This window comes from Homarus americanus, unplaced genomic scaffold (assembly GCF_018991925.1).
Source record: "Homarus americanus isolate GMGI-L3 unplaced genomic scaffold, GMGI_Hamer_2.0 scaffold23617, whole genome shotgun sequence".
Classification (NCBI taxonomy): Eukaryota; Metazoa; Arthropoda; class Malacostraca; order Decapoda; family Nephropidae; genus Homarus; species Homarus americanus.
In genome coordinates this window covers 3,959,796-3,976,808 of record NW_024720711.1, presented here as the reverse complement: position 1 = coordinate 3,976,808, position 17,013 = coordinate 3,959,796, and the positions used below count along the sequence as shown (strand labels likewise).

Below are 17,013 nucleotides of genomic sequence, written 5' to 3'. Positions count from 1 at the left end.
CTATTCAAAAGTCTGCTCATGTACCCAGCTTTAAATGCAGGCAGTGATAATAACTACATTCAGATAGATAATCCAAAGCATTTACAAACCAAAGGGAAAAAATAGTAGAAAAGCATTACTGTAGGTACACTGCGTGTCTGAGCAAACAAGCAATGCTACAACAAACTGGTAAAATAAGTCGGTCAGGCTGAGAGTCTGCATTCAGGACACTCACATCAAGACAAGAACAATGTACAGTACTAAAAATAAAATGAAATGTCAATATTATATCCGGGGTTGTGTGAAGCACTAAAGGTAAACCAGAGGGATATTTTGGGCCCTTATTGTGGAAGGGGAACACCATACTGACACACATACTGTATATTACAATAGTTAAGGAACATATGGCAGCAAATAAGAGAGTTGTGTTACAACTAAACTGACCAGCAGCAGTAATGGACTTGTAAGAGATAAGGGGTAAAAAAATCTATATTTTCTTTTATACAATATAAGGAGCAATATTCTTTTCAAGTGAAATAAAAGCATACTGTGGAAGGAAGTACTTTATGCTTACCAAGGTGTCATTTCCTATACCTGTACAATGTTCTGTCATAATCATTCTACAATGCAGAAGATCCTAAACTTTGTTAACTTCTCTCACTAATCATGGTACAGGTATGTAAATAATTTTTTAATGCAACACTGCAATGAGTGAATTAGATATTATTGAGTGAGCATTTTGTAAAATATGTTAGTGCTGCATTACACTTGAGTAGAGACTGAATGCAGGTCTCCAAAACATGCATGTCTATTTTGAAATGCAAGGATTGTGGATGCCCCTAAAGATGCAGTCATCATGCAAACACAAGGCTCAAAGGTGATTACATCAACTTTCTTCTTAATATAATTGGTTTCAAAATAAATACGTTCATATACGTACATACAATAATCGTATTAACCACAATAAATCTTTAAGGCCACAATTATACCTTATAAACCAATCACTTTTGAGCCTGGCTATGAGACCCATAATAAATATTAACCCTAAGCAAGTCATAAGCCACATACCTGGTAATCTTGAACCTCTTCTTGGGTCAGGAAGCTTTAAACCTGCAATTTGAACCCCTCTTCAGTTAATAGTTGGAGAAAGATAGCAAGAGAGAGAAATGAAGGGAGGTCAGTGCACTACTGTAGGAAAAGAGGGAGCATGGAAGTGCAGGATTATTGCAGTAATGTCAAAAATGTCCCTCACATAATATAACCTTAAGAAACACATCCATTTTTTTCTTGATGTCTAGTCCTTGTAAATACTGGCAGAGCACCAAATACCCAAACCACAACATTTGAGGTTGTCCACACTATCATTTATAAAAAAAACTCTTCCTTTTATGTAAGAACTAAATTATATTAAATCCAAAGTTACAAAGATGATTCTATAGTTTAAAATACAGTACTTGAATAAATAGCATTAAAAACCCACACTTATGCAGGTAACATCCCTCTCTACAATTTCTAACATATGCGCATTCCCTCCTGCATTATCTTCATTACCTAGAGCACATAGATACCAGGATATAATGTAATTTAGCTGCTACATTTGATAACAGTTGAAGGAAATATTTATATAAATTGTCAGTGGAATTCAAATTTAGTCCACAGGGAAATAATTAACTCGCTTAGCTGTGACAATCGACTCTGGTCATAGGACCATCAGAGCTGGCACATTAAAGTTCTACCTTACCCAGCATCTGTTATCTTTCTGATGTTGATGGAGATTATATGAGTTATAGTCTATAGATTTTTTGGCACGTGTATGCATCTAGGGTAAGCTATAACTTTGGAGTTTTAGAGTGCATGAATTTCAATTTAAGTACCTTGTATCATTAATATATTCATAGAACCTAAACTGACTTAGAAAAGTATAAAATAACATGTTTACATGTTTTAATTTTACTCATCTAACAATAATTTTAGAAGACTTAATAAAAATTTAATTTCTGTATGCAGCCAATGGGTTAACTGGAGTGAATTATAAAGTAGTTCTAGATTCCAACACTATAATCTGTGGCACCAAAAATCTAACATTCTGATAAAGATTTGCTCGGGTTTTATAATTATGCTATTTTTCCCAAGGCATCACTGTGTATGTTTACACACACAGTGTCATGGAAAATATAAGAATTTCATTTTGAAATAAGTGAATATGGAGAATGATTACAAAATAATCACCATAATAACCTGGAAGTTTCTTATTTTAACTCTGTCGACCTCACACTTAAGGGAAAATAAAGATGACCTAAGAGACTCTCGTTAGAATTTGTCATTACTGCATGTACCGTGGCATTATTGTGGGTTACTGTTGGGTAATAAAGTAGTAAAAGGGGTCTGGTCAAAAGGCAAGAATGAGTTAAAAGTTCCAAACATGTCAGGCTGTAGAGATTTCCAAAGGTCCTATAACATAAGTGATAAAATGCAAGAAGACCTTAATGAAACCTAGAATAAGTTGGTGATCGTTAATTTCATCAACATCCTGGCAGGCAAAATGAAGAGCTGATGAGTAATGAGACTTACCAAGACTTAGTAAACTGGGACCAGGTTAGTAATAACCATAGTCAAATTAAATGCCTTCTTCATCATCCAAAACTCAACAGATGTGATCCTTTATTATTAGACCTATCAGTGAGAACCTTGTGAACTGTGGTACATACACTGTACTATTGTTCTTTACAAACATCAAGGGTGTTTAGTGCCTAACCAAGCTTTACATTATTCCCTGCTCAAACAGAGTAGTGCATGCTGGGTATCATATAAAATTTAGTTAGCATTTATCCATATACTCTCTGAGGTTGAAAACACAATAGCAATGATTGGAGTATTTACTATTAAAGTGTTATAAACGTGGAAAGATGTATTTAATTCGCAATCATAGTTGCCCAGAAACTCAGGTTCTCACTAATAAGACATAAATAATCAAGGTATATACTGTATATATATATATATATAGATTGTTACATTGAAGATTTTAAATAAAAAATTACTGTCACATGCTTGAAGTTCTTGGTCAGATTAAGAAATAAAATATTTTTATACAAAAGCCTGTACATCCTGAGTAAAAGGAATATCATGTAAAAAATTAATGGAGGCATTATCTTATTCTACTATCTCACTTACAACACCCACCTCAATATAATTTTCCTAACATAAAGGTACAACCTCTGAGTCACACATGGCTAACATCCTCATTTAATACTGTATTATGTCCTGCTTCTAATACCATTAGGACTGAAAAACTAGAATATTGTTATTAGGTTCCTCATAAATTACCTTCCTATAATTAATTGGTTTCTCCCAATACTAGAGTTGTATGACTGAGGGTGATGGTAATACATGAATTCCCAGTGTGATATCTTTAACCAATAAAATACTGTAAGTGGTATACAGTAGTAGGTCATAAAATATTAACAACTGAATTATTAAAATTCATATTGTTCAGTACTATGATTCATTCTTCCATGAATGAGGAAACACCTCAGAAATATTCCTTCAAGCATTTAAAGACCTTTGATAATGTGTGAATATTATACTGTACATGTATTCTAAGATACTGTATTATGTTAATTAAATAATAACTCCCTTCAAAGTTGTCCAAAAAATTTATCTTATTTATATTACTGTACTTCTTGACTACTTAGTTCACTGATCAGCTGTCCTTAAAAAATGTACAACTCTGAAAGTCTTAATAAAATCTATAAATCAAGACTCAAGCAATGTTTGGAAGATCACAAACATTCTGCATACCGGGTAGTAAATAACTTTCACTGAAAGAAAGGAATTTCTGTGGCCAGATGAAAGAGCTTCCTATAATAGAGAATAAATGGTGCTCTGTACTCATATATATTATGGAGATCATGTACTGTGTACTGTATTTACAAATTGCAAACAGCTGGTGTTCGTGTGATAGCTAATGATCTAATAATGTTTTCAAAATGTTTAGACATTTTCTGTAGGTTTAATTTGATTCATGCAGGGGCTAACCTTGCTCTTAACAAACTTGTGTTGGGATGTAATACCATATATTAAATTCCATTATAAAGTTATGAGACAATATGATGTCTGTTGTATTAATTTCTGAAACCTTTAGTTAAATATTACAAATCCAAGTTCTTTTGTTGCACTTAAGAACATAAGAACATAAGAATGGAGGAAACTGCAGCGGGCCTATTGGCCCATACTGGGCAGTCCCGTTTACACCCAACCCCTATTGCTCATATAAGCATCCAACCTATGTTTGAAGCTATTCAGCAGATTCGAGTTAATGATGATATTTGGCAACTTGTTCCATTCATCCACAACTCTGTTTCCAAACCAGTGTTTACCTATTTCACGCCTAAATCTAAATTTGTCTAATTTAAAACCATTGTTACGAGTTCGCTCCTGGTTGGATAGTTTGAGTACCTTTGTAATGTCCCCGTTGTTTAGCCCTGACTTCCACTTATACACCTCTATCAGGTCGCCCCTCGCTCTACGTCTCACGAGGGAGTGCAAATTAAGGTGCTTTAACCTGTCTCTATACTCAAGGTTTCTAATGCCCGGGATTAGTCTTGTCATTCTCCTCTGAATTCTTTCCAATGATTCTACCGTATATCCATTCTGTAATACGGTGACCAGAACTGAACTGCGTAATCCAGGTGTGGTCTCACAAGAGCAAGATACAGTTTTACGATGACCTCGCTAGTCTTGTAACTAACACTCCTTTGTATGAACCCAAGTACTTTATTAGCCTTGTTACGAGCAAAAACACATTGTTTACTTGGCTTAAGGTTCCTACTTATCATTACTCCTAAATCTCTCTAAGTCGGATTTCTATGGCATCGTTGTTCATCTGGTATCTGGTTTCCCTGTTTACATCTCCTATACTGAGTACTTTACATTTGTCCACGTTGAATTTCATCTGCCATTTTTCAGACCATTCGAAAAATTTGTTTAGATCTTCCTGTAGTTTTGCAGAGTCCTCGTCAGATTTAATTACACGTCCTATTTTAGTGTCATCAGCAAATTTACTTATGTTGCTGTCTATGCCGATATCTATGTCGTTTATGTATATAATAAATAATAATGGTCCAAGTACTGAGCCTTGGGGAACTCCACTTGTGACGTTGCTCCAATGGGACTTAGTGCCGTTAATGCTCACTCGCTGTTTCCTGTCCTGTAACCACGCCCTAATCCATTTAAGGATGTTACCTTTGATGCCATGAGCTTCTACCTTTCTAATTATTCTTTTGTGGGGGACTCTGTCGAAGGCTTTGCTAAAGTCGAGGGAATCTATCTCCATGCCAAAAACTATATGCAGATTTTTTTTCCATTCTGGTGATAAATTAATTTAATACAGTAGCATCAATCTTTTTAAAAACCACTGAGTTGAGTAACAAAAGACTATGACATTAGAAAGAATTACATCTAATGTTTTTTGGGGGTTGGTGTGCATTGCCTTCTTTGTATAATAATCAATTATGTCCAATGTTTCATCACATAAACCTCACATACTTGTGTGAATACAAATGAAGAGTTATACCCACTTGACACCCATCTAGCTGCCCATGAAATTATACTGACATTTAAAAAAAAAGGCTTGACATGGTTCTGTGAAAGCCTCCATCATCACCTCCCTAAATATCAGCCCATAATCCTCTTCACATAAAACCATCAATAACACCAAGCAACAGTCATACTGACTCTCTTCCTGCAGTCGAGCCAGAGCATTGACGTCTGCCACATCTGCTAAATGATACGAAAAGCTCCCTTCTGAAGCCGAACTCAAGCGGTCGTCCTCCTCTGACCCCAGTGACCCACTCGACCGTGCCAGGTACTCTCGGGAACTACCATCTGTAAAATGGGATAGTCTGAAATATTTATGCCATCTCAAGTGTCAGCAAAATTTTACTAATAAATACTGCACTGAAACTTTGGTGATACACATCTCTTTTTTCTTCAAACTTTTACCTTGTATACAGTACATAAAAAAAATTATAAATTGAATCATAAATATTTATCTTTTTTAAACAGTATCTATTTTGAACTGTTACAAAGTAGCTTTGTGCAAAATCTAAACTAATTTGTTACATTTCATAGGAACTGTAGACTTATTATTATGTTGCTGTTTGTAACTCAAACCTTAAAACTTGGAATAATACCTTTAAAAAGACAAGATGGAAGTAAAGCTACTTAAAAACCTTTCTGCCATCTGGGACACCAAACACTGATGTAGACACTTTATTAACATTAGCCACCAAAGATGCCTTACACTGTCACTGAACACATATTTAAGAGAGGACTACCCAAGGAACATTTCTGGAAACTTGTACATTATCAAAATTTTACCAATAATTTACAATAAGTAAAAAATATGAAAAGTTTATGAATGAACAGACAATGGACAGCTGACCAAAGCAATTATATACATCAGGCGTCCCAAAACTTGTTTTGATATCAATGAACCGTCTGTACTGATTTTCATAATGAACAATGTAGCACACCTGAAATTAAATAATGCACAATGTGTAATAATACACACTAAAATAGACTACCTGTATGTCCTAGAGAATGTCTGTTTCCCTATAGAGTATTGCTACAGTATAGACATAAAAGTACAGTACTGTAATAGGAACTCATCTACGGCATGTTTTACCGAGTTGTAATTTTGCACTTGACAGCTCTCTCCAACAGATGTTTATTGAAGTGTGTGCCAGGCAGACACATGTCATGAAAGATAGTTTGGGGACCCTTGATCTATTTTCTTTTTCATTTTTGTTGAATGATAAAACATATAGATAGCATTATAAATGTTATTTACCCCTCGGTTGCTAGGGTAGACAGGAACAAATCAATCAACAAAGAAACATTATGCTGACAATCATATGTTTAAGAAATAGTCTAGGTAACACAAATATAGTACAACAGAAATAAACCAAATGGATATCTTGGGGCTGTATTGTTGAAACTGAAGACCAAAGAAAAATAAATCTCTTAGAAACATTAGAAAAACGAATTGACAGCAAATAAAGAGAAAACTTTTACAAGATTGAAAAGATAACAATAATCACTTAAGTTGCCATGCCAGCATGCAATGATGGCAATGCATACAAAATATGTGACTTATCTGTGGTCAATGGTCACAAGTCGCCCTCCAAATTCCTTCAATATTTCAACACGTCACCAAACTTCCATAACAGTTGTTCAAAAAAAGCTTTAATTCTTTAACAGCTCCCCACATCCAACACATAAAAACATCCTTCCAAACTACAGTACAGTATATAAAATATTATTCTGTACAATCCAGTATTGCTTTAACAGCTTAATTCAATGAAAAAATATGTCAATCTCTCCTTCAACAGATTTTGAACAGTACTCAAACACTTTATCATTTACAATAAAACATCTTAGATATACAGTAGTAAAAAATAAATAAATACTCTAAGTAAATAATTCGTACCCTTCAAATTCAAGCTCACTCATAATTCGTAATGCTTTCCTGCTATGAATTATATATTAATTTTTCTTAATACAGTACTGTACAGTATTTGGTAAAATGTCAAAATATGAGAGACATTTTGAAATATTACAAATACAGTCTCTCCCCGACTTACGACGGGGTTAGGGACCCAATTCCAGGTAGTAAGTCAAATTGGTCGTAAGTCGAAAATGCAAAAATAATACATAGAAAATCTAAAATGGGTGTCTCTTTTTCTTCTCAACACCACAAAACTCTCACTTTTAAGCATGCCAGCCATTTTAAATGGAATTACAAACGAAAATTTTTTCAGTACACAGAGCAATCACTAATGTCGGGACTCGAAAATACATAATTTGAAATTTTTTTGGTACGACTGGGGCGGTCATATGTCCGGGCGGTCGTATGTCCGGGTGGTCGTAAGTCGGGTAGGTCGTAAGTCGAGGAGTGGCTGTACTGTACCTGTATTACAATTTTCATAATACAGCATTTGGTAAAAGTTTGGATTATGAAAGACATTTATGAATACATCCCACAGCTGCATGGCCATGGGATGTGACCGCCCGCCTCAATATAAATTAAGTATACAGTCGGCCCTTAACATGCGCGGGTTTAGCATACACAGATTTGCAAATACGCGGATTGCCCCACCAGAGGAATATTCTGTACATTGAAGTACATTCAAATCGCGCGCCATTCAACTCGCACGCGGCACCGAACATGGGACACCGTCCGCTCCCGCAACCTCACACACACACGCATAGCTCTCCCTCACTCAGTCAGCTGTAACCACGCTTGTGTTGACATCAACATTGTAGTTGCAAAAATATTACATTTCCGTGAATGTATTATATCAAGCACAGTATGAATAAAATATCACTAATATAAGAGTATTTTAACCGAAAACTACTCAAAAAACGAGTAACATATCTTGAACATCGGAAGGTTAGGTAAAGTCTTTTGTTTTCATGTAGTTTATCCTAATTTACATTGAAATGCATTACGTTTCAGCAAAACTACTATTTATTTCTGAGAATATGGAAATGTAATATTTTGCTGAAATGACGTACGTATTACAGTGGAAAGTGACGAAAGCAATGACTTTCGCTTTCTTTCGTTCAAAAGATGTTACCGTAATCGCTTTTCGAATGGTTTTCAGTTAAAAAACTGTTGTATTACAATAATATTCTATCCTAATTCACTTATGATGCAACAGTTTTTTTAACTGAAAACCATTCGAAAAGCGATTATGGTAACATCTTTTGAACGAAAGAAAGCGAAAGTCATTGTTTTCGTCACGATTTTATCCCACTTTCCACTGTAATACGTACGTCATTTCAGCAAAAATATTACATTTCCATGAATGTAGTATATCAAGCACAGTATGAATAGAATATCATTGTAATATAACAGTATTTTAACCGAAAACTATTAAAAAAACGAGTAACATCTCTTGAACATCGGAAGGTTAGGTAAAGTCTTTTGTTTTCGTCATGTATTTTATCCTATTTTACATTGAGATACATCACGTTTCAGCAAAACTACTATTTATTTCCGAGAATATATTCATTCAGGGACAGTTTAGGTAAAATATACATGTGCTGTAACATTTTTTTAATTGAAAACGATTCGAAAAACACGTACCCTCTAGCCCTGTTCAAGGAGAAGACTGGGAGGAGCTGTTTGGTGCTTAAGACGATGACAAAAAAAAAATGATTTTGATGGATTTTAATGAAAATATTCAGAAAGACCCTGGCACTGTCAAGGAAAGTGGCTGCTGAAGGCTTCCAGGACATGGCAGAGGACGAGATTAGGGAGCTAATTGAAGAGCACGACACTGAGCTGACCGAGGAGGATCTACAGGAGTTAGTAGACTCAGGCAAGGAAGAGGAAGCAAAAGGGAAAGAGGATGAGGAAGAGCACCAAGAAATAACGTTGGAGAAGTTAATGATAGGATAGAATATTATTGTAATACAGTGCGAGTACAACAGTTTTTAACTGAAAACCATTGAAAAATTACGGTAAAATCTTAATAATGAAAAGAAAGTCATTGTTTCGTCATGATTTTATCCCACCACTGTAATATGTATGTCATTCCAGCAAAAATATTATATTTCCATATTTATTTCTGAGAATACATTATATTCATTCAGTCACAATTAAGGTAAAATATACTTGTGATGTAATATTTTAATGAAATCATGGTATCGTAGTTTTCTTTTGTTTCAAATTTAATTAACAAGATTGATGTTTCAAATGTTATGAACAAAAATTTATGTACAGTATCTATAAATAAACTTTAATAAATGAATACTTTATGTTTTACCTCGTCCTGTGCTACCATACCATGGAATTGGCTACTTTGAGCTTGCTATGATGGCCTAAAGAGATCTGCCCTGGCAACTGTCCGACACTCACAGCTGGTGGTGCGTTGGTGCATCGTTTCATTGTTTACTGGTAGTTACTGGTAAATATTTTTCAACCTAACGAAACTATTACCCGTTTAGAGGTCGACCCCCAATTTTTTGCCAAATAATTTGGTCTTAAAAACTCGAACTACACACAGGTATACTCGGTAAATAAGAACATGGGGCCAGGGTTTTTTTTTTGGTGGGGCAGCAAAAAGTCGCAGTTTTAACATCCACGGGTATCTCTGTTACGTAACCTCCGCGTATGTTAAGGGCCGACTGTAGTACTATACACATCACGCATGTTGCTCACAGTCAGTTCGTGCTAGTCAGTGTTTAAGCCATTATGTCTGATAATCCTAAACCAGGTACTGTACTTAGAAATGTTTAAATATTGATTGGGGCAGATAACAGAAATACTGTTGTTGTTGTTGTTTTTGTTTGTTTTTTTACCCTGGGAGAAGGTGTCACCCATATTTCATAAGCTCTCATAATTCATAAAGGCTAGAGCCCCTGTTATTTTGAATTACTGTCTGGGGTTTTATTGTAGATCTAAAAAAATCTCCCTCACTTTACTGACATTTGTTACTGTCCAAACTCTTCAACACACCTTCACATTTTTAATACTGTATACTATACCACTAATGATCCAAGACAACTTTAACTGACCAATAATAATTCAAAACCTCATATAACCAATCTTAAAAGAATGTAGCACTTTTCTAATACAACTCCAAAGTCATTGAAACATTCAGCTGATTCATATTTTCATTACGTACACATTTTCCAAAAATATTCAAATTCTAAATTTCTTACATAATCAACACACCATTACCGTATATCACTTCAAAACACCTTAAAATCAAAAAAGCTCATCTCTGTATCATCTTGACACATTTTTTAAAAATCCATCCATCCAGTACTAAAGTAATATTGTTCAGCTCCTATGCTAATCTTTTACAATTTTCCATTATCAGTATCATTAATACATCTCAAATGGTCTTCTAATACCAACATTTTCCACTTGTCTTTTGAAGGAATTTTCCCCATAAACTTCACCCACACAGATGCTATGAGAGAAGGATGAAAATCTTATGACCTTAACAGTTAGATGTTCTCAATATCAGCTTGGAAGGAGGATCAGATAAAGTGTTTCTAGATTTACAAAAAAATTACAAGGAGCCTTTACATACAGTACAGTGTAGTTTATAAAGGTGTTTACTGCAAAATTATATCACTAGCTCTTTCTTCTAAATCTACCCATATGCCTACTCAGATTTTTGTACCTAAAATACACAACATTCTCTGCATACAATGAGTATAAAAGAAAAGCTGTACATACAATACCATAGAAATATATAAGAAGTACAAAGTAAAAAAGTGTATGGAATAAAGAGTCTGATTTTAAGAGACTAGAGAAGATTTGGAGAAAAAAAATCTGGGCACACTTAAATAGAAGACAGTGATTAGATTCTTCCTCTTATGTGCTTGAACAACTGTCATCATCTGCATTGTTAAAGGCAGCTTAAAGCATCAGAGAGGAAGCAAGTTGTTGGATAACCGAGACAAAAAAATGGGAGCTTAAAGGCAAGATGAAATTCACCTCAATAAATGTGTTTAACTACAAGTCTACAACAACAATATGAAAAGGTTATGTGCAAGAATAGAAAATGGTGTGTGTGTGTGTGTGTGTGTGTGTGTGTAGAGGAAGGTGAGCAGTATAAAGAATCAGGTGTTAAATACTGTATGTATACTAAGGAGAAAAAAAGAGACCATTAAAATAGACAGTAGCATCACAGAGAGTTCAAAATATTTGGAAACAATTAGCATAAGGAGACTGACGAAAGTTGTACCATATATGAGAGAAATGGATGGAAAAAGAGCCCGATGAGCATCAAGGGTGAGATAGAAGAGGAGATAAAATACTGTATATGATCAAAAATTCCAATGCATGAAGAGACTGAACAGCTCCCAACATCAAAACAGACTGTCAACATTCAAGGCTTCACTATACTACATGCATGCTAGTGAAGGAAAAAGCCAGCAAGTCTTTTTTGTAACAAGCTAAATCTTTTGATCTGCCTTAATTATAATATACACATAACAGCCCATAAATTTTTTTCAGTCACTAATATTTAAGTTTCCATTACTTTACACGAGCATTTTGTCATAATTAGCCCAGGAGTTCAACACCAAGCAATGCACCAATAAAAATGAGATAAAATGCCAACATACAAACCTCTCCTTGAGAATTCCTATTTTCATCATTAACGGCATCACCATATAGTGGAGACCTTTTCTTCTTGGGTCTCACAAAAGTTCTGGTATCTATTTCACCTGAAAGTATATGCTGTGTCAAAGCAACACACTTCAAGGTCAAGCAGCAAAAACTCAAGAGGGCATTAAAGAAGTATTACAGTTAAATGGGATGACTTTGATTATCAATTATAAACTGAAACAATGAGTTAAACATAGTCATTATAACAATCATCAGAGCTACAACCACACATCCTCAATTGACCTATAAGGGCATCTGGAAGGACTCATTTATACCCATGAAGAGTACTCTGTGATACTCCCTGCCTCAGAATGGTTTCCTGTCATATATCTTCCATCAGTTCAAATCATCCCACTTTAAATATCTTTAGAGCTTGGCAATATAGATTTGACAAAACTCCTCTGATCTTTTTTCTTGTAGTAAAAAAATTAATCTTTAACTGTTCAAATTTAAATCCAATGAGTTATCCATAATGAAGATGGATTTCTCTATGAAACTGATATATAATTATTATTGTTCACACTTACAATGTTCGTGCATGGGCAGTTAACTGGTTGGCAGAAAGTGGAAAAAATAAATAAAATCGAACACTGGAGCAAAATCTTTTAACACAGTACTATACAGTATTCACATATAGAAATGGTAAACCAAAAATATTGTAGGGTTTGGTAAGGGTAAGAAGACACTGGTTTGAGCGGTTTGTTTTGTGTCATTATAAATGATTTATTCTTGCTTTGTTCATAGGGCTGTGGCACTTGGCACACTTAATTTGCCTTATTTTCAAGTATTCACATACAGTACTCTATATTACACTGGCAAGATGATCTGTTGTTTGTAAATAAACACCATTTTTTTTTTTTTTAGAAAATTCTGCTTTACTGTATTAGCTAAGCTCCACAAAACTGAGCATAAATTTACCTTGAGAACTTAAGCATAAAAATACTTTGTGGTTTCAATGACAAGATGCCTTAGAGGAAAAGATCTTCATCATAAAACTGGAATATTCACATATCCAAGATGGTCTCAATCCCAACAATATCAGACTTTCAAGGTTAGTATTAAGCAAGCACCTGAATATTTTCCCCAGGATCCTAAGACACCTCACCTCTCACCATGCCCAACAAGCAGTGGTTATCAACATGTCAAGAGGTAGAGACCTCAGCCCTCTCTCTGATTAATTATTTCATATGATCCTATCAGGAAGAATGATTGGAGACACACTACTGTGCCTGATATATCGCAAAGACTTGAGCTTTATGAAGGTGAGACATCAGGCAGCAGGCATTATTTCAGTAATACTTTGAGTAAAATGAGCAATGATGAACAGGCAGTTTCCACAGTTCTTCCTGAACTCTTTGGGTGCAACGGTCAACTCCGGTACAACTATTTAATGACCCTTGAATGCGATGGTCAACTGTAGCTTGCGGTCAGAGAAAAATCACGGAACACACTAGACCCTTGTACATGCTGTCATATCCAGGCATCCACTGTAAACTAAAATGGATACTGTACACACATCCCCAACAGTTAGTTCACACATGGTTATGTAAACAAACTGTGCCAAGATTTCTCTCACTTTCTCTCTTCATTTCACCACAAATTAGGTAAAGAACAGGCATCATATCATCATAATAGTCTTTGTGAATGCATAGTGTATATAATACTGCTTCATACAAACAGATATAGTGATAATTAGTAGGGTTTTTGCTGACAAATACTGGCAGGGTATTTCACTTTTTCATGGTGAAATTTCATCACTTGAATATGGCCATGAAATCACATGTTCACCCAAAGGATTACGGTGGAGGTGGGCATGGTAGGAGTGGAGGGCATCTCATGCTCACCTTCACCACTGAGTTATTGAAGTGGACTTTTTATGAAACTTAAGTTACTGAATTGTTTACATTTATTAAAAAAAATTTTCATAAGCATTACATTTTTAATCATTTTATTAGAAAATTTAATCTTTCATCATTTTTCATCAGTGATCAATTAACCATGCCCTACATTACATGACACCCAAATTGAATTCATGTTTTGCTTATAGTAGTCAGGAAAATTCTCTGTGACTGAGGTTATTCCCATAAAAATGCCAATGAAGGGTTACAGTATATATTAAGGGTACAGAAGGTCAATCATTTCTCCAAGATCTAAGAAAAAAGTTCAAAAGAATTTCATAAAACTGTATCTTGAAACTCTTGACCTGGAAAAAGAAACTACCTTATTTACCAGGTAGTTTTCTTAAGGAGTAAAATCTTCTTCTGCATACTCACATAGCTATCAAAGTCACCCATTTTACTGTAATACCTGAATACACAAATGGAAGTTTTGAGGTTTGAGCAAAAATCATTACAGTACTTCCATTCCCACAGGACATACATCTGCATAATGATGGGTTGTTAGACAAGCCAATTTTGTTAGTAAATAACAAGCAAAAATTCATAAAGCATATCAAGTAAAGCAATTACCTATTTACATTATTAACTACTAGTGGGAATTCAATGAGCTTCACATTAATGTTTTAATTTCAAAGTTCATGAACAAGTCCTCTGGCTTGTTGCATGATATAATAACTACCAAGTACAGTACTGAGATAAAACTGCAAGAAAACTGTCAGGAACATATAAGATTCCTTTCTAACATCCATTGGTTAGTTTATCCAAGGCAATATTTTACGAAATTACTATAAAAACTGGCATTCTTTAAGCTCATTCTGTGAAACAACTAAAATTATCCATGACAGAGTCTATCAAATCTGTTCTCACAGTAAATTTATGGATTTTTTATTCTCATAATAATGATATATTAGGATTCAAATAGCAAAATTGGAAGTTGCTTTGTAATGCACAATGGTAAAACTAATTCAGACAATGTATTAACAATTCTATTTAAACTTAATGAACTATGGCTTAAAAATTAATTATATTCAATCCCAGCAAAACACATAAGAGAGCTTGAGATATAGTTCTTGAATGCCTTAACCAAAACAGTGAACAATGAAAGAAAAGTGTATCATGTTACAGTGATCCCTCATTAATAGGGGGGAAGGGTGTCCGTTTTAGCCGATTGTCCGAATTAACCGATTTAGGGGTTAATATTGTTGTTTTTATCATTATTTTTTCGTCACGATTTTATCCACTTTCCACTGTAATCGTCGTCATTTCAGCAAAAATATTACATTTCCGTGAATGCATTATATCAAGCACAGAATGAATAGAATACCATTGTAATATAACAATATTTTAACCAAAACTATTAAAAACGAGTAACTTCTCTTGAACATCGGAAGGTTAGGTAAAATCTTTTGTTTTCGTCATGTATTTTATCCTATTTTACATTAAAATACATCACGTTCAACAAAACTACTATTTATTTCGAGAATATATTCATTCAGGCACAGTTAAGGTAAAATATACATGCGATGTTACAGTTTTTCTGAAAACGATTGACGTGTACCGTCTAGCTGATACTCAACAGCTGGTGGAGGCGTCATGAGTGGTTGTAAACAATAGGAGGTTGAAGTAGATGCGGGTATTATACTATTAAGTGTGAAATATGAAAAGGTTTTTTCTGATGTATTTTTGTAGATCAATGAGAACTGTGATACCGTATATGATATGATAATTGTGTGCTAAGAACTTCAACATAGACTACTGAAAACACATTGTAAGGTAATTTAGCCTATTGTAAGTTGGTGAGCTTCATTTGCTGAAGGAACTGCACAACTTTTCATTACTAATTGGTACATATTTTACGTTTCCATTGTTTACTGGCAGTAAATGGTAAATATTTTTCATGTCTGAAGCTAAAGTTGCATCCCCACTAGTGGTGGAGATGTTACATTTAACCAAAAAGACACTGGTGTTTTATCCCAGGTGGGTAGACCAGCATTTTAGCTTAAGGTCCGCCATATAATATTCCTACAAATCTAAAAAAAAAAATAAATAAATAAATAAATAAAAATAATAAAAAGTTCAGATTTTGTCCGAATTATCCGAAATCCGGATTAAAGGGGTCCGAATTAACGAGGGTCGCAGTGGAAGCTGTATAAGTTTTAATTCATCCAAAGCAATAGGCAACTTTTCTGCAAAAGAATGCAAGCCATATTATAGACTTTAACAGTTAAACCAGAACAAAACATCTTCCAAACTCAACGTATAATATCAGTGTTAACAATTTGGGGGCAAATTCGAGGTTTTGTTATTAAGTAGCATTTCATTCAATATGGTAGAGCATCAATAATTGTTTTCAGAATTCAAATACTGTATCTCATATTGCAATATCCTTAAAAATGCAAGGAAAAAAGAGTTAAGTAAAAAAATAATAATAATACTGTAATAATAAAAATAATAGCCAAATTTATGAGTAAATTATAAAGGATGACAAACACTATGTTACTTTACATTGGTTTGCTTCCAACTAAAATTTTTCTAATGAAAATGTTTTGCTCCCTTGAGTGCCATGGAATTTAAACACAGTGAACAAAACATTATATCAACTATGGTTTCATATTCAAGTACAGTATTATGCTATCACCCACACCAGAAGTTAGGGATTGTCTGATGCATCACTGAGTTTTGTTTTGTTTTAATTTTGGCCTTGACCACTACAGCCTCACTTGAAGATCTTCCATATATTTCTAATCTACATACTGTATGGTGCTATCCTTTAAAGAGTATATACAGTACTGTACTGTACTGTATTCTCTTTCACCCTTACTGTCTCTGCCTAATGAGACTGCTTTTTTTTTACCTAAATACTACATAATATCCTTTAACAATAACTGAAATATGCTAAATTAATTTCATGTATTCTATTGTCTCTGCAAAGGTAAGTTCATG

General features: G+C 34.3%; 1 protein-coding gene across 4 annotated transcripts in view; it reads right to left on the bottom strand.

The window, feature by feature from the left end:
* LOC121860746 (SLAIN motif-containing protein 2-like) overlaps nt 1-17,013 on the bottom strand; it is a 51,991-nt gene that overhangs the window by 22,307 nt on the left and 12,671 nt on the right. For 3 of the 4 annotated variants that reach the window (XM_042358081.1, XM_042358084.1, XM_042358082.1), the window contains exons 4-5: nt 5,713-5,862; nt 1,048-1,089 (exon numbers count right to left, since the gene is read on the bottom strand). In XM_042358081.1, coding sequence (XP_042214015.1) covers nt 1,048-1,089; nt 5,713-5,862 — 192 coding nt within the window. The remainder of the gene's footprint in view (nt 1-1,047; nt 1,090-5,712; nt 5,863-17,013) is intronic. The other variant, XM_042358083.1, reaches the window with a different exon arrangement.